Below are 19,498 nucleotides of genomic sequence, written 5' to 3' on the forward strand. Positions count from 1 at the left end.
CACCAAAAATGACCCAAATTATCTGCACCACTTATAGGTTTGAATCTGGCCATCCAAGATACAAACTAAAAAATTAAAGACTACTTTTATTCTCAAGGTAGAGAAATCTGACTTGGCTCTGCTGTTATCTTCTGCACTAACCTAGTCCATCCCACAACTGAGACAAATTGCTCACTGGGAAGCTACTTGTCGTGCTTCAGTGAAATGTGCCTATTTTTAGGGCAGGGAAGATGTTGAAAACAGAACATTCCTCTTCCTCACAGTTAATCAACAGTGATACAACCTTACATTTCCTAACAACTAAAGATTTCCTAATTAATCATTTTTTAAATGCAACAACAAAACTATGAAGTCATTATTTGCTCTAGTTCACTGTTTTTATTTACATAACCACCTTTCTCCTAGACAAGCAACATTAAGCAAAACATAAGGCAAAGATGACTTGCTGGTGACCATCCTATTCAACTTCCTTTTGCAGAGGGTCTTCTCAGTAGTAGCCAGTTACCACATGGAGCTTTTTCACAGTTTCAGAGAAGCTTTCCTTGTATTAAAAACAGCAAGAAAGTGCTACACTTGATGGTGGTTACTGTCAAATAGTTCAATCAACCTTACAGAATTTTTGTAATATAACTTCAAGTATGTAAGTTATTTAATCAACACAAAACTCTTAAAAAAAACAAAACAAAAAACCCCCCAAGTACTAGCTGACTTCTGGTGCCATGAGATATAATAGCACCACCGATTTTTATATTTTAGTGGTAAAAATGTAATCCAGTTTTAGCACCCGTCTACAAGAGTTAGATGAAAACATATGATTTGGCTTACTGGAAGGTAACAGTCTTAGTGACCCCTCAGTGAGGAAATCTGTTCCTTCTGCTGCATGCTGGTTCAAAGAAAAGCATAACAGTATTAATGGGGGAAAATAGGATAGACTTTTAGTTAAGGTTTTTCAGTACTTGAAATACTTAAGGATGGATCACATTTAAAACGGTGAACATGGCTTTGCAGCCTTAAATAGAGAACAGAGGAAAATCAGAAAAATCAATGCTAGAAATCAACTCCCATCTTTTTAACCAAAACCCTGTCTCAACACTCCATTTCAAAAACGAAGTGAAGCATTCTAAGAAAGTGACAAATTTTTACATAAAAACACACCAAATTTTGTTTAACTCTATCAGTTATTAGACATAGTATATATAAGCAAGGAAAATAAGGTGCACCTTTACATTATATAAAATAATAAACCCAGAAATCACTTTTTAAAATTAGCAATACAGACTGCAATATAAAAAATACTTGATATAGCAAAGTTAGAAATAAAAATTTCAGTTGAAAAATTACAATATTTCAGTACAGCAGAGGGACAAATAACCTTTTATTAAAGCCACTAGATTTGGAGACTCCTGTATATTTTGATTTTGGAGAAAGGAAAGTCATTCTTCTAGAAGGCACTAACTGGTTTAAATGTGCTAGCAGCTTCATAAAGAAAACATGGGGAAAGTACAGTCAAGAAGACTGCCTGGTTCTCATGTGAGATTCCTTACTCTGCGTTGCAGCCTGCAAATTATTGCTGAGGAACTGTATTAGCCATGTGCATTTCCCACATCATCTGCAGTGTGCTCAGTCCACAGTGTCACAGATCTCCTTCACTTTCTGGTTAAAGTCTTCTGGTTGATCTGCATACACATAATGCCCTGCTCCGAGAATGGCCTAGGAAAGGAAAAGCAGTCAGATGGTCAGGGAGTAAAAGCATCTAATAAAACACAATGACACACACAAAGACACTCAGCAATGAAAGTGAGAACAGCTAGATATAAAACATAAAAGAAAAAGCAATACTGATCTGTAGTAACTATTATATACTTTATTAAATAAAGGATCTGAGAATAAAGAGAAAATCCAGTGAACCTTACTGAAATTTTAATATGCAAAAATAACATTCTAAATTGACCTCTAACAATAGGGCCAACAGAAACACTGAACAAAGTAAGAACGTGCTGCCTTGGGAGGTGGTCGCAGTGCTATTGGACCTGTCTGTCCCTCTTTCAGTCTCTCCCACTGCGGAGATGCTGTGGCTCTAGGACAGACAAGGGCCTAAGAATGGGGATTCGCTGTCTGGACATGAAGATTTGTATGGGTCAAACCCTGCCCCCATCACAAGTGACAGCAGGTCTCTGACCAAGGCTGCAGGTATCGCTTAGATGTGAAAGCACAGGGATGACCTGAAATCTCACTGACAGCAAAGATAATAGAACAGACTTCACCTACAGCTATAAACCAAAAATAAACCACACACTTACTATCGTCTTCACATATGAATGTGGTCGTAATGACTGGATGCTGGTGCCAGAATTGCCATCTATGCAGGAACGCGCGCCATAGATCACCGAAACTGGAATGTCAGGGTGCATTTTACCAATTCGCTGCAGCATTGGTCTTTTTGCCCATCCATAAGGGACAGTCATATTTCTGAACGCAGTCTCACCACTTAAAGGGAGAAAATCATACGTATGATTCTGGGGGATAAGTATGTATCACACTCCCACCTCTATCAAAACACACTCATATTTAGCTTCTCCTCCTTTTCTATGTAACCGCAGCTTACATAGAAAATAATTTACTAGGAAATGTAAGGAACAAACCCCACAGAAGATATATGCTTTTGTTAGATAAACAAGGATGCTGTAAACTCTAAAAAAACTCTAAAAAAAAATGATCATCTTCCAAATCAAAACATGCAACCCTAAGTCCCTATCATAAAATCATCAAATTTCCTGTGGGGATAAGTGAAATATGTTTTTTCACTCTAACTTATTTACAAGGCAGCTTTTCCACATGTTCATGGCACCAGCATTTTACCTACAATGGCAAAACCAATACCAAGATAAGAACAAGTTCAGCTTAAGTATTCTTTGTGTATTGTTTATATTTAAAATTTTCTGCCTGTTATGATGTTTGCCATCTTTAAAAACCTTTCCGACCGGGGAGAGACAGCCTCCTGGAGCTAGCCAATTCGTAGAGACAGCAAAGGACTCAACTGGGACTGCCTTTATACGCAAACTAACCAGTCCAGAGCTGCACCTCTTCTGTCTGGCTTGCACATCCCCGGAGGCAATGTTCCTCTGCCTTAATCATCCCAGGGCCAGGTGCCAGACAACTAGAAACCGCCCCTGTATCTTAGTGCGCACTGAAATTATTCAACTAGCAAATCCTACACTGCCCACCCTGTGCTGCCTTGCCTCTCCTGCAGAACCCAGTAAAGGCTCCCGCCTGGACTTCCCTTCACTCCTGTCTTCTGCCACCTGACCAAAATCTGGTGCGTCCCCTGTGACCCTTCACAGCATTCAGTGACCCCCTCTCTAGGACCTGTGAGTAAACTAAACTTTGTTTTCTTGAACCTCTCCTATGTCTTCTCTCATGGCCATAGCTGACTGACCGTCACATAAAATACAGAACATTTGGCAAACTCCTAGGACATATACATTCTGCCATCATTTTTCTTCTTTCCTTGTACTAGGTGTGCTTCTGAACGGCCGTTTATGAATTCAAGTTCCACCACAAGAAAGGCAACAAACTAGGATTACACAGGCACACGTAATCATGAAATGTGAGTAGGTAAAGAACAAACCACTAAGACCATGCAGGAAAACAGATGATGTCCCTGGAACAGGCCACTAAAAACTGTTCAAACAAGTCAATGAAGTGTGTAGACCTAATCCACCAGACCCAACTGTCTGGTGAGTCACAAAACATCAAACCCTTGGGGGACCCCCAAACCTCTCCAGCCTCCCTCACCTTTGGCAGAGAACCTCTAACCTACTTTATTAAAAAGACTGAGGCTACAGCTATACCTCAAGTGCTCTCATGGCCTCAATCTTTTTAATAAAGTCAGTGTACATATTCTCTGACAGAAGGGAGAGAGGCACACAAAAAAAAAAAAGTGAAGGAGGCTGTCTCTGCATCTCACCTCTCAGCCTTTCACCCAAGTTTCAGTCTTAGAAAGGATGAGGTACCACTTTTATATTTTAAAGCATGGTCTATGGCTAGAATCATCTGAAGCATTTGTTAAAGATGCAGCCCAGAACTGCTGAATTAGAGTCTTAGAGACAGAGTTCAGGTACCACTTTTTTTTTTTTAATATTCAATGGTCTTCATTACAATTATTATTATTATTATTTTACATCTTTATTGGAGTATAATTGCTTTACAGTGTTGTGTTAATTTCTGCTGTACAACAAAGTGTATCAGCTATATGCGTATATATATCCCCATATCCCCTCCTTCTTGTGTCTCCCTCCCACCCTCCCTATCCCACCCCTCTAGGTGGTCACAAAGCACCGAGCTGATCTCCCTGCGCTATGCAGCTGCTTCCCACTAGCTATCTATTTTACATTTGGTAGTGTATATAAGTCAATGCTACTCTCTCACTTCGTCCCAGCTTACCCCTCCCCCTCCCCATGTCCTCAAGTCCACTCTCTACGTCTGTGTCTTTATTCCTGTCCTGCCCCTAGGTTCATCAGAACCATTTTTTTTAGATTCCATATATATGTGTTAGCATACGGTATTTGTTTTTATCTTTCTGACTTACTTCACTCTGTATGACAGACTCTAGGTCCATCCACCTCACTACAAATAACTCAATTTCGTTTCTTTTTATGGCTGAGTAATATTCCACTGTATATATGTGCCACATCTTTTTTACCCATTCATCTGTCAGTGGATACTTAGGTTGCTTCCATGTCCTGGCTATTGTAAATAGTGCTGCAGTGAACATTGTGGTACATGACTCTTTTTGAATTATGGTTTTCTCAGGGTATATGCCCAGTAGTGGGATTGCTGGGTCATATGGTAGTTCTATTTTTAGTTTTTTAAGGAACCTCCATACTGTTCTCCATAGTGGCTGTATCAATTTACATTCCCACCAACAGTGCAAGAGGGTTCCCTTTTCTCCACACCCTCTCCAGCATTTATTGTTTGTAGATTTTTTGATGATGGCCATTCTGACTGGTGTGAGGTGATACCTCATTGTAGTTTTGATTTGCTTTTCTCTAATGATTAGTGATGTTGAGCATCCTTTCATGTGTTTGTTGGCAATCTGTATATCTTCTTTGGACAAATGTCTATTTAGGTCATCTGCCCATTTTTGGATTGGGTTGTTTGTTTTTTTGATATTGAGCTGCATGAGCTGCTTGTATATTTTGGAGATTAATCCTTTGTCAGTTGCTTCGTTTGCAAATATTTTCTCCCATTCTGAGGGTTGTCTTTTCATCTTGTTTATGGTTTCCTTTGCTGAGGCACCACATTTTTGACAAACTCCTCCAATAATTCTGGTACAGAACGCAGCACAAGAACTGGAGCTCTCATCGTCATGCTCCATTCTTGATCCTCTCCCTAACGACTGTAGGCTCTGTCTTCCAGGCTCCTCCCAGCTCGTCAAGACTTTCAGGCTCTGTTTTCTCCACCGGTGCCTTGTACACAACATCCACAAGTCATTTAAAAAAAAAAGAAAAAGAAATACCTTTGCTTGGCCCTCTTGCTCCCTCTAACGACTATGCTCTCTCTCATAATCATTGCCAAAATTCATGCAGACTCCCCTTCCCCTTGCCCCTCACTTACTCCTCACTGCTGCAGCAGTGTTTCTCCTGCTAACACACAGACTCGAAGAAGTGCTGAGTAAAAAGAAGGGCGCAATCAGCAAATGAACTTGAAAATGCTGCCTAGTATCTCCCACGCACCTGGGAGATTCAAAACCCTTCCTCTTGGGCTTCCCTGGTGGTGCAGTGGTTAAGAATCCGCCTGCCAATGCAGGGGACACGGGTTCGAGCCCTGGTCCGGGAAAATCCCACATGCTGCAGAGCAACTAAGCCCGTGTGCCACAACTACTGAGCCTGTGCTCTAGAGCCCACAAGCTACAGCTACTGAAGCCCACGAGCCTAGAGCCCGTGCTCCACAACAAGAGAGGCTGCCGCAATGAGAGGCCCACGCACCACAATGAGGAGTAGCCCCTGCTCACAACTAGAGAAAGCCTGCATGCAGCAATGAAGACCCAATGCAGCTGAAAATAAAAAACAAACAAACAACAACAACAAAAAAAACCTTTGGCTTAAAAAACGGTTCTAAGAAGATCCATGGTACAGAAAACCATTCTTGTTTAACCCAGAACTCCTTTTTTGTAGAACATTCATACTCATTTGGGAATGTTGCTTTATTTGAAATTCTTCTTTCTCTCTCAACTCTGACCACCTTAACGAGATGCCCAAGACCAAGACTTCCCTCAACTATCCACAGGCACCTTAGGGGAAGAAAGTATGTCTGGCTTTTTAATCTCTCATCAGAATCCAGTACAATGTTTTACATAGTAGGTGCTCCATGAATAGATGAGTAAATTAAGAAGTGTTAGCAACTAGAGAGAAAGCCCTCGCACAGAAACGAAGACCCAACACAGCCATAAATAAATAAATAAATAAATAAATAAATAAATAAATAAATAAATAAAAAGAAGTGTTAGTCATTTAACTACTTGTCCTTTTAAATTTAGTCATTTACATACTGATAAAAGTCTCCTGGACTATTCATATTTTCAAAAAATAAAAGTCTAAAACACAAACACAGTAAATTTAGATAAACCTTACCTCGGAGTCTGGACATTACAGTGGTAAATGTATTCTGTCACAGTATCATCTGCAAACATTGAAGAATACTTCCGTTTGAAATCAGGCCTTAAACGCTGTACTAGACTTAAACCTATTTAATAGAAAACAAACATTTCAAATTATATGTATGTTTTAAATTATGATTTAATTTATAGAAGAGTTTAGTGTTTGCTTCTATAATGAGCACTACATGCTACATTACACATGTATTCAAATATGTATTTTAAGTGGAAAAAAGCACAGATCCTAGAAACTGCTCTCCTCAAGTTCCCTAAGGAAAGATTAAAATAAGAATAAAAGTCTGTCATATGTTGACTTACTAATATGCTTTAGGAGCTCAGAAACAGTTGCCTAAGATTTGTTTTTGTAGGAAAATAAATTCTATTAAACAAGGGAGGTGAATAGGACAGCTCATACATAAAATTAACTTCATAATTTGTATTTCTTCCACAATTACAACACATTAGCACCTACATGAAGTGAACTGGTATATAAATATTTCTTGGGAAAATTAATTCAGAGTTTCTGCTTGGGACACTAGCAGAACTCCCCGCTAAGGCCATCCACGGTGGCTCCCACGGTCCCACCCCTGAGGTGAAAGGCAGGGCCAAGGCCCCCAAAGGAAAGAGGATGAGGAGCAGGAACGTTTGTCTGGTTACTGTTTTCCCTTTGGGGACCCAGGGACTGGCCGGTTTCCCTCTCTGCTGTCACTGCCCAATACTCCAGCAAGATCTTACTTCTTCACTGGCCCTGCCTTCCCATCGCTGAAGGAATGACACAGCTCCACCAAGAATTCTCATGATGCAGTGGACATTCTGCATCACCCTCACCACCACATGCAAACAGCAATGGGAAGCAGAGGACATGGCTTTAAAGGGCCCCTCCTAGGCACCCTCCCTCCCCCATCATCATCTCCTCGTTTCTTTTTATGCTTTACTTTTCCCATAATTGCTACCTGTGTAACTGTGATCAAGCAAAATCCACTTACATACCAGGACTATAAAGCTCTTAAGCAGCTCATCAAAGGAGGACCAGGCACCTAAGAAGGCGTGGCTCTACTGGGGGGGGGGCAGTGAAAAGAGGCTACCTACACGAGTACTGAGGGCATGTAGCGTGGTCACCAGTTCAGTCCCTGTGCCCTCTTGTCATTGCTGCAGTCCCGCTGCTCTCCCAAAGGGATGGCACTCAGGCAAGGGTGGGGGGGCCAGGCCTGGACAGGGGCAGCAGAATCTACAGTCACCTATGCAGCAGGTACTGCCACTCCCTCACCCCCCCCGCCACACCTCTATTCTTTTCTTGCTAAGAGAACCTGACTTCTGCGTATCATTTAGGCAGCGTGCCCAGGAAAGCAGGCCCCTCACTCCAGCCCCTGGGAACAAATGATGATCAGTCATAGAAGTTTCTTCTTTGCTGATGGAAGAACTAGGGGTGGGCAGAGACATAAGGAGAAGTCTGCTGGGGCTCCCAGGGAAGACCCCCTTCCCTGACAAAGAGCATCATGCTTTCCTTTCTTCTTGTTCAGAGAGCTTGTGAGATGATGCTTCCTGTCCTAGCAACCACTGAACAACTGTGAGGTAAAAGGTCAAGAGAAGCACATACACGGACCCAAACCCTAACATCAAGGAGCTAGCTTTGGGAACAAATGCTAAAACCACCTGCTTCCAGACTGCTTGTTAAGGAAATAATAAAAGGCCTTCTGGTTTAAACCGCTGAGGTCTTCAGTCACTTTCGGCCAAAAGCCCTCTTAACTGACATAAGCTGTAAGAGAGAAAGGCAGAGGCCCAGACCATCACCATCTGTGACAACGAGGGAAGGAAATTCCCTTGGCTGTGAGGCTGAGGCAGAAGAGCTGAGGGTCAAATAACTTAAATCAGAGACTAAACTCAAAATATGACCGGAAACACAAATCAGGAGTCCCCCAAATCTTTGCGGGAAAGGATGACTTCATCTTCTTAACACTCTGACATTACAGGGCAAGAAAGGAATCTGAGTGATGGTACCTGTTATCTCACGGTTGTCAGTCAGGTCAGGCTTTGTGACCTGCCAGCTGGACATCACTAACTGGCCAAAGGCTCCTCAACAGGTCACTGGGGCTAGCAGGTAACCTCCCACGCCTGGGGCTAGCAGGTAAACTCCCATGCCTGGGGCTAGCAGGTAAACTTCCCCAAGACACTGCTTGCTTGGCTTTTTGCAGAATGTTCAAGGTCACCTAAACTCATCCTTAGCATTTCCCACCTCCTCTGCTTGCTAATTATCTGTAATGTTTACAATATAAAGACCCTTTTAAAAAAAATTAATTTATTTTATTTATTTATTTATTTATAAAAATATTTATTTATTTGGTTGTGCTGGGTCTTATTTATTTATTTATTTTTATATTTATTTTTGGCTGTGTTGGGTCTTCGTTTCTGTGCGAGGGCTTTCTCTAGTTGCGGCAAGCGGGGGCCACTCTTCATCGCGGTGCGCGGGCCTCTTCACTATCGCGGCCTCTCTTGTTGCGGAGCACAGGCTCCAGACGCGCAGGCTCAGTAGTTGTGGCTCACAGGCCTAGTTGCTCTGCGGCATGTGGGATCTTCCCAGACCAGGGCTCAAACCCGTGTCCCCTGCATTAGCAGGCAGATTCTCAACCACTGCGCCACCAGGGAAGCCCTATTTATTTTATTTTTGGCTGCATTGGGTCTTCATTGCTGCGCACGGGCTTTTCTCTAGTTGCGGCGAGCAGGGGCTACTCTTCACTGCGGTGTGTGGCCTTCTCATCGAGGTGGCTTCTCTTGTTGCGGAGCACGGGCTCTAGGCACGCAGGCTTCAGTAGTTGTGGCACGCAGGCTCAGTAGTTGTGGAGCACAGGCTTAGTTGCTGTGGCATGTGGGATCTTTCCGGACGAGGGCTCGAACCTGTGTGCCCTGCATTGGCAGGCAGATTCTTAACCACTGCACCACCAGGGAAGCCCTAAAGACTCCTTTTTAAGGAGAGGAGCCTGGTTTCATTCACCTTTATGCATGGACTGGTACTTTTTAGAGAAGGAGGAGAAAAAGTAAGGTTCAGTTTTTTTGTTTGTTTTTAAGATTTTAACTAACAATGGTGATCAGCAAATACTCCTCTATTGCTATGTATAAACATTTTGCTTTCCTAGGACACAGATACAAGCAAGCACTCACCAAAGGGTCCTGCAATCCTGAGGCTGGCTAAAGGGTTAAAGGGAGTCAGTGCCGCTCCCAAGGCTCTGATCCAAATTGGAATTGGTCTCTCTTCGTCAGCAAGGTCTGGTCGCTCAGGAAAACCCCAAGGCTCCACTAAAATGAGATGACTAACCCTGCTGGGGAAAGAAGAGACTTCAGATCATTTGGCAAATTCACCCTAGGACTATAAAGAACTTACATGATTCATAAAGTAAAAATAGAATGAACTTCCTTCAAAAACCTTGCATTAAAGAAAAAACTAATGACTGAACAGGTTACATCATGCTCTTATTACGCATAAATTGATGAGATGTGGTAGGATTTGAGAGTTGTTATGGTAGAAAGAGGGCTTCATTTTTAATCTATCTAAATGTGGATAGTAACGGATGTGTGAAAGGGTGTATGATAACTGCAGTTATTCTTGAGAAACAAGAAAAGACAGCATCTGTTGTTGTTTAAGCTACACTCTGGCAGATGACACAGATCACTGACCATTCAGAAAAATCCAATGGTTCCATGTATCTCATGGCTGACACTGCAGAAATGACTGGAGATTAATATTACACTCATAAAATAGCTTCGGACACCAACAATAGTTATCTCCTATGAACCAAATCATTCTAAAAATTTATGAGGCATTAGCACTTTAGGTGGATTCAAAAGGACTTTGAATGAACGTTTGACAAACACGAAGATAATGTAACAATATGGGCTGAAATTATACCCCTAGTGTGGATTTCAGTTTGGTGAACAGGAACACAGTTACCCTATGCATAACATCATGATATACTGGCATTAGATTCTGTTCCTAATCCTTTCCTAATTTTCTTCTTTACTTCAAAGAGACAGAAAATCTTCATTCCAAACTCATATAAAAATTGTTTCATGTCACTAATAGTTCTAATTTTTCCATCTTAGGAAGAAGCATCTTTCTGATGAGGGAAAACCAGAACCATGTCCTTGTGATTGTATCACGGTATAACACATCATAAAGATCTTCAACAAAACATAAATGTCCTGACACAAAACGATATTCAACTGTAGCCAAAACAGTCAACAAATGGCAGCAACAATCTCCCAAGGGTGAACCGACACTGATTCTAAAGTCCCTTTCCTAAGTCATAATTGAAATAGAAAGGTAAAAAAACCAGAACATGGGAACAGACAGCTATTATTTTCCCAATATAAGAAGTTTTCTTATTTTTGCCAGTACAGATAAGGATGAGTTAGTAATGAATCCTTTGCTCTGACTGCATTTTCTCAAACAGAAAGCTTCAGAGCACAGACCCAGAGCACAGAGCTCCAAGGACCCTTGGAGAATACTCAGCCCAATCTTTCATCTCATCAGATGAGAAGAAAACTGAGACGTACTATGTGACTCACTCCAGAACCTAAAGCTGGTCAATGCAGAACTAGGGCTGTGATCCTTATTTCCCAACCCCAGTGTACTAACAGATGCCAACAAGCCATCTGGCAGAAGGCTCTCTTCCCTAAGAACAGGCCAAGCAACATAAGATAAACGTATTAGTAAAGGTAGAGCTTAACTCTTATCAACTCTAGGCCAGTCCTAACACTATACTCTAAATTTCATAGCATCCAGAAGATCTGTAGAATGTAACTATGAATCTGGGTGAATATATGTCAAATGTGAGATTTCCATATACTTAGAGCGACATCACTGCTTGAAAGTTTTATGAGACTATTTTCTAATAGTGTATGGAAATGGAGGTGAAAATGAATTTTTTTTTTTTTTAAGTTATCTCTGATATTCTGACTGCCTCCTAAATTCCTATGACAGCCCACAGTGAGATTTGAGGGTCGGGGAGGGGGACACATGCCAGAGGTATGAGTGGAATTAATGAAACAGCCACCTAGTTGAAAGCAGCAAAGATTCATTTCGGGGAAATAGCAGGTATTATTCACTACTGACTTACCTAAAGAGAAAAACAAACTCTTTATTAAAACATACTCTACAGGAAAAGATGATTAAATTTTGTTACAAATTTGTTATGGGACCTTGCCCAGTCTGCTCTGGGCTCTTACTGACCTGCTAATCCAAGAAGGGGCAGGACAAAGGAAACTTGAGGGAGGAAAGTCTCACCTATCTCTAGTTAACTGATGGTATTGTTTTTGCCTTAGTTTTGGCTTGCCTTGTTTAGTATGGATCTACGAGATTTTAACAAGTTACACAGAGTATACATACAGGAGCAGATAACCCTTTTTTTTTTTTTTTTGAAACGGAGCAAATTGCCCCAACAGTTGTTTGAGCCTATGCCTTCAGCCTAGCACATGGTAGATGCTCAGTAAACATTTGGAATATTGTGCTTTTCCAGTTTCCTTTTGATCCTTACCTATAATGATGTACAAATTTTATAAAGTATAATCAGAGTAAGCATAGGAGTTAGTCCAGTCTGAATTTTTCTGGTCTCCTGGATGACATTAGAACATCACTGTTATTTCTCATATTAATCTTGCAGGTCATTACTCATTAGTGGGTAGTAAAATCCACTTACAGAGTCAGAGCCAGTCTGTTTTTTAATAAAATTGTATAATTTGGAATAGAAAAATGTATCATATAACAAAACTTTTGTTTCAGACACACACATATAATCCTTACTGAGGGTTGTAGTCAAAAAAGTTGGAAAACAATTTTTTAAAAGCTCTGCAACAACGTCTAAACTGCAGTTATATATCATCTGCCTCCACTTGTAAAAACCTCAGAAAATAACTGTCGCTTATTTTTGGTTGTAAGGATTTTAAATGAGATAGACCATGCAAAGCACTTAGGCTGGCGGCTATCAAATAACAAATACCCAGTAAATGCTAGCTAGTTATAGTAGCAAATACAGGAAGATTACTAGAGAATAATTCATGCCAGAAGCATGGGAAGACAGTGGCTGGGACCATGTAAGGAGTGAGTAATTTAACTTTTTTTATTCTTCAGAAAAGCTTTATCACAGGCTTTGGCTCACACTCCTTATAACCCTGCACCAGACTAAGTTCCCAGGCTATCTTCTCACCTGCTTCTCTAGTAAGAAGATTATCTCCTCATTTGCTAGGCGTTATTTAGTTTTAATGTATATCCAAACTCATATACTAATCCAGACTCCACCCTCTAATATCCCATAGAGGATAGCCTGATGGGCTAGTTCACATCTAGGCTTAAGGAACGGGTCTAGCCAGACAGCATGAGAGCAATCCTATCAGACATCTTTATCAAGAATCAGAGGCTAGGGACTTCCCTGGTGGCGCAGCGGTTAAGAATCCGCCTGCCGGGGGCTTCCCTGGTGGCGCAGTGGTTGAGAGTCTGCCTGCCAATGCAGGGGACGCGGGTTCGAGCCCTGGTCTGGGAAGATCCCACATGCCGAGGAGCAACTGGGCCCGTGAGCCACAACTACTGAGCCTGCGCGTCTGGAGCCTGTGCTCCGCAACAAGAGAGGCCGCGATAGTGAGAGGCCCACGCACCGTGATGAAGAGTGGCCCCCACCTGCTGCAACTAGAGAAAGCCCTCGCACAGAAACGAAGACCCAACACAGCCAAAAATAAATAAATAAATGAATAAATTTATTTAAAAAAAAAAGGTATATCTCAAAGGAATTTATGGGGACTTAAAAAAAAAAAGAATCCGCCTGCCAATGCAGAGGACATGGGTTCAAGCCGTGGTCTGGCAAGATTCCACATGCCATGGAGCAACTGAGACTGTGCACCACAAGTACTGAGTCTGTGCTCTAGAGCCCGCGAGCCCCAACTACTGAGCCTTCATGCCACAACTACTGAAGCCCACGTGCCTAGAGCCCGTGCTCCACAAGAGAAGCCACTGCAATGAGAAGCCTGCGCACCGCAACGAAGAGTAGCCCCCACTCGCCACGACTAGAGAAAGCTCGCGCTCAGCAATGAAGACCCAATGCAGTGCCCCCCTCCTCTAAAGAAAAGAAAGAGAAAAAAAAAAAAAAAGAATCAGAGGCTAATGCAAACTATAGGAAAAACAAAGAACCAGCAAAGCAGGAACAAGAAAAGAGCTCATCAGTTTAGAAACATAATGAAGCATTCTTCTCCAGGTTAGTCATTACAGTAGGTCTTGAGTTTGAAGATGGTGACAGCCTACAGGGCAAAGAAGTAGGTAACACCTGCTCCAACATGCTGGGACAGCTGAGTCTAAATGCTAACAAGTCTGTGGAAACCTGACTTTCACAAGACTTGAAGTCAGCAACCAGCCAGAAATAATACAACAACAGGAATGACCAGACCCAGAACCAAAATGTGCAAAGGAGTTTACAGGACCTACTAAGGAACAAGGAAAAGGACCAGAAAGAACTCGAGTCAGTGCACAAATGAGGCATTCTCAAAAAGAAGTTAGCCCCAGATAGTTCCCATTGGTTCCAAGCCACTGAGGGGAGGATGGGGCACAGAACAATAAACTTAAATACCTCCAACTTCGAGTCAAGTAGAACAGTCTTTCTTCTCAAGACGGGCTGATAAGAAATTCTCAGCCCAGCTCCACATAGTCTGGAGAAAGGAGACAGAGCCAGGCAAGGTCAAAAGCAAGATGATCTGAAAACCTTTTAGTGGAGAAGACCAGTTGTAACCTATACTGTTGTGACTTGGAATGGATCTCTTTGCTAAACACTTTCTAAGTTAATAAAAGTTTTCATAGTGTCCTTTTCCTTAGTTTATAACAAATACCTATAAAATACAGATACTCTCTGTATGGGATCCTGAACAGCAGGGGCCAGAATGAAAAGGAAAATTAAAAGGAAAAACTGAGTACACAGATGAAAGAAAGGAGATGGTATCTTTGGCTATTATTGTTGGTTTCCTCTATTCCCTTTGTTCCCCCCTTAAGGTGATCAGATACTGATTGATGAAGAAGATTTTACAGAGTGGCAGCCCAAGACACCTCACATAGTGGTCCTGTTTAATTAATGCAGCACATTAATCTACAAGTAAAATTACAGACAACATCTCTAATTATCGCACATCAAGGTAAGAGAACGGAGATGAACTACGGTCATTTTAGGGGAAGGAACATGGGGTTTGTGCCCCCATTTGGAGTTATCTATTAATCAGTTCATAACTTCTCTGCCCACCAACCACACAGCCTTTCCAGAATGGCCCAGATGTCCCCCTAGAACAAGGCCTTCGCAATTTTTGTCCCTACTACCTAGAATGCTCTCCTGCTACATCCCTTTGAGACTTCCACCTCAGCTCGAATTATACTTCTTTAGGGTACCATAATGGACCTGAGACTGGGTCAGATATTCATCAAGATTTCTCACAGCTATCATGCTACTCATATGGTTATTTGTGTCTTTTCCCCCAATGCACTGTAAGCCTTACAAGCACACAAAGTCACTCAACATTATTTAAGCAGAACCAACCTGTTTATTTCAATGGAGGACTCATCCAGGTACTTTTACATAAAGTATCACAATTGCTGAATACTCAGTTTTTCATCGATATCAAGAATCTGGGGAAAATATGGGATCCCTGCCACAAGTTAGGCTATAGAACAACTTTTATGGACAGAGGCACTCTGCTGCTCATAGAGATGAAGCACATAGGTTGACCTAATGTACCAAAAATTGGAAAAAAAATTAGTTTTTATTTGTTTTCTATTATTAGAATCCTTCCTGAACAAGTACATTAAACTAGGCATTTTCACGCTTCTCCTCAAACTGTCCTATAAAAATAAACAAAGAATGAAAGAATGGGGCTGCCCATAAAAGATTAAGGGCAGAAATAGGTATGGATTGGGACATAAGTCCCAACAAGTAAAAAAAGTGTTGTCTTTGTGTTTTTTTCCTCCATGCATAGAAACAATAGAAATTAAAGAGCTGTGGTTTTACTTAGGAGAAAAAAAAAGTACAGATTATATCTGTCATACTTGAGGAGGCAAAGAAAAAAGTCATATTCTCAAAGTCCACTTGAGAAAAAAGAGAGAGAGATAAGATGCACAGTTTGAGTGAAGGAAATTAACTGAACCTCATTTGGTCTCTATTAGACCATTTTTCCCTTCCTCTCACCCCACCCCACCAAAATCTTTCTGAAACTAAAGATTTAATCTCATGACAGCAAAATAAAAATGGTCCTTGTAGGGGAGGCTATGCATGTGTAGGAACAAGGATTACATGGGAAATCTCTGTACCTCGCTCTAAAAAAAGTTTTTTAAAAAGGTACTGGGATCAAGTTAAAGTTGGATAAGTGACATTTAGAGTAGATAGTTACAACACAAAACAGACCACTCCGCTGCACCAGAGAAAATATGTGTGTGCCGCCAAGCAGCTTTTCTGGCTCAGGTAAAACCTCTCAAGATCACACAGATGGCAACCCTGACATCCACCCGTCTGCTTAGTAGGAGTGCAACTTGAAGAAACAGCTAATGCTAAATCTCACTCACTATGAGGCTTGCTATAATTATGAACACTTACACTCGTAGCAATCAATTGTGTTTAAATATGTTTGGATCTGTGAGTCTGCTGAACTGTTCTATTAACCATAACTTCTGATCTTCTATGGAAATCTAGATGAATTTGCTTAGTCAGGATCAAGCAAAAAAAGTTTCTGTAAGGTAAGAAATTAACACAAGTGGGGACCATTACAGAGCAGTGAGGATGTCTACAGCAAAGGAGATGATGTCTCTATAAGAACAGAGACATTCTTATTCATTGATCTTTTTCTTCTCCGGTAAAAGAGAAGTGTTCCAAGGAAAGCCATCCTGAAAAGCAACATAGAAAAAAAGCTAGGGGGAAGGAGAACCCTAGAGGTTAACTGCCACCTTCCTATACTGTGTGCTACACTGCGGTATCATCTGGTCTATACTTACTAATCATACAAAATATGTATATACGTAATGTATATGTTAGAAAAAGCATTCTCACTAATCTTTTCTCACACATACACACAAAATGATCCCAACTTTATTTCGACTGTAACTTGGTTTTATGAGACATACTAACTTAAGATGCAAAGTAACTGGTCAAAAGGCATAAAACTGAAATCTTCCCTTGTTTACATTTACATGTCTGAAACCTACTTTTCTCCCACAAAGAAAATGAAAAAGTATAACATGACCACTCCCACCTCTTGATACATTTCTGCACAATGCAAAGAGAAAGCAGAAAAAAAGAACATAAAATGGTAAACATGAATTTAGTTTTCAATTCTCTTTCTCAGATTAATCGGTTCAAGAAATATTACTGGGCACTCACTATGTGCCAAGCAGAGTGTTATGTATGGACTTCATTCATGATTTGGGATATCTGAAAATCCAGAGAACCTCGTTATTTTGAAATTAACTTGTGTTTAATAATTCAATTTTTATGCAGTTAAAAATATAGGCTTGACTATCCAACATGTTCTGTACAGTTTCACTCAATATTTGGTAGCAATCAGCCAATTTAAACATGCTAATTATTTCAAGCATTCTGTTATTTATGTATGCTAATACTTAGTGGTTCTTGGTCTTGACACAGTACTTTAGTTTTATTTCTAGTTATTAGGCACAAACATTCAAATATCATTTCTAAAATGTAGTCAGTCCAACGCAGGGATCACTGGCTTTGTTTCATATACTTGTTCAGCCCCCCAATGTCATTCAAAGTATGTTGCCATTCTCTCTCTCTTTTTTTTTTTTAAATTATTTATTTATTTATTTATGGTGTTGGGTCTTCGTTTCTGTGCGAGGGCTTTCTCTAGTTGCGGCAAGCGGGGGCCACTCTTCATCGCGGTGCGCGGGCCTCTCACTATCGCGGCCTCTCTTGTTGCGGAGCACAGGCTCCAGACGCGCAGGCTCAGTAGTTGTGGCTCATGGGCCTAGTTGCTCCTCGGCATGTGGGATCTTCCCAGACCAGGGCTCGAACCTGTGTCACCTGCATTGGCAGGCAGATTCTCAACTACTGTGCCACCAGGGAAGCCCCCATTTTCTTTCTTTTTTTTTTTAACATCTTTATTGAAGTATAATTGCTTTACAATGGTGTGTTAGTTTCTGCTTTATAACAAAGTGAATCAGTTATACATATACATATGTTCCCATATCTCTTCCCTCTTGCGTCTCCCTCCCTCCCACCCTCCCTATCCCACCCCTCTAGGTGGTCACAAAGCACCGAGCTGATCTCCCTGTGCTATGCGGCTGCTTCCCACTAGCTATCTATTTTACATTTGGTAGTGTATATATGTCCGTGCCACTCTCTCACCCTGTCACATCTCACCCCTCCCCCTCCCCATATCCTCAAGTCCATTCTTTAGTAGGTCTGTGTCTTTATTCCCATCTTGCCACTAGGTTCTTCATGACCTTTTTTTTTTTATAGGTGGTTTTAAAGTGGTCATTCCCGGGCTTCCCTGGTGGCGCAGTGGTTGAGAATCCGCCTGCCAATGCAGGGGACACGGGTTCGAGCCCTGGTCTGGGAAGATCCCACATGCCGCGGAGCAACTGGGCCCGTGAGCCACAATTACTGAGCCTGCGCGACTGGAGCCTGTGCTCTGCAACAAGAGAGGCCGCGATAGTGAGAGGCCTGCGCACCGCGATGAAGAGTGGCCCCCGCTTGCCGCAACTACAGAAAGCCCTCGCACAGAAACGAAGACCCAACACAGCCAAAAATAAATAAATAAATAAATAAATAAAATATGGTTTAAAAAAAAGTGGTCATTCCCTTCGGAATCACTGAAGCCCCTTATTTCTTTAGAGCATTTCACAACTGTAAATGAAAATCTCACCAACTGACCTAAACAGTACATAGCCATGAAGGGTCAGGATCCTAAGACTAGGGTTTCATGACCAGAGCTTAGCTCACTGAGTCCCATGTCACATCTCCAGGGAATAAATACCACAAGACAGACAAAACAAACACCTGATACGAAACAAAGGAAACCCAACCCCCCCACAAATAGCCCTGTTGCATTATACCAGAAGAGTAATCTTCTCTTTCTTTCTCTACAAACACAGCTAGTTGTTCATGACTGAGAGGAGGACTCAATAAAAGACAGTAATCCCTGAAAGCCAACCAGAAGAAGAAAATCTGGATTTCTTTTGAAAGCACAGGTCTGCCAGGTGACAAGACTATTTTACCATCTAGCACACATAGGACTATGAACTCTCCAGAAAAATCAAGCGTAAATGCTGAAGTTTAGACAAAGAATCTATAGAGAAAAAGTTGGCCGTTCCAGAGGAAGATAACCTCAGGTACACAGGGCTGCTGCCTCACATGTCAAATTCTGTGTCAACAGCACACCTGGAGTTATGCAGTGGGGCAGCCTGACCCATGCGCTCTGAAAATGACCCTCATCCCATTCACAGACCTCAATGTCAAAGTCAGTCTCGCAATTCTGGATTAGTCCCTTAGTCCAACGGAAAAATACAGTGGCAACACAAAAACACTGATCTTTTTCGTTTCTTTCCAAAAGATGAACAAAACAAAAATAAGCTTTGCTTCTATTTTCTGAGCACTCAAATGTGACCTCCCCCCAGATTAGCAACATAAATAATAGGAAATAGCATAAGAAAATAAGAAAGGAAGAGATGTTACAAAGATTCTGAAGTAAACACTCATTAATTCAATGACTCAGAAAAAAATTCTATAGCAATAAAGGTTAGGGCACAGTATAATAATAAAAAAAAAGCTAAAAGATTTTCTATGCAGGTGTATTTTCTGTAGCTTAGAGATGAGGAAA

General features: G+C 41.4%; 1 protein-coding gene across 2 annotated transcripts in view; it reads right to left on the bottom strand.

Moving 5' to 3' along the window:
- Positions 1 to 320: 320 nt before the first annotated feature.
- The window catches only part of ABHD5 (abhydrolase domain containing 5, lysophosphatidic acid acyltransferase), a 50,038-nt gene continuing 30,860 nt past the window's right edge, over positions 321 to 19,498 (bottom strand). The window contains exons 4-7 of one of the 2 annotated variants that reach the window (XM_036868949.1): positions 9,812 to 9,969; positions 6,633 to 6,744; positions 2,301 to 2,487; positions 321 to 1,710 (exon numbers count right to left, since the gene is read on the bottom strand). In XM_036868949.1, the coding sequence (XP_036724844.1) occupies positions 1,621 to 1,710; positions 2,301 to 2,487; positions 6,633 to 6,744; positions 9,812 to 9,969 (547 nt within the window). In that variant the 3' untranslated portion in view covers positions 321 to 1,620. The remainder of the gene's footprint in view (positions 1,711 to 2,300; positions 2,488 to 6,632; positions 6,745 to 9,811; positions 9,970 to 19,498) is intronic. The other variant, XM_036868950.1, reaches the window with a different exon arrangement.

The sequence above is a fragment of the Balaenoptera musculus genome, chromosome 11 (assembly GCF_009873245.2).
Source record: "Balaenoptera musculus isolate JJ_BM4_2016_0621 chromosome 11, mBalMus1.pri.v3, whole genome shotgun sequence".
Taxonomy (NCBI): Eukaryota; Metazoa; Chordata; class Mammalia; order Artiodactyla; family Balaenopteridae; genus Balaenoptera; species Balaenoptera musculus.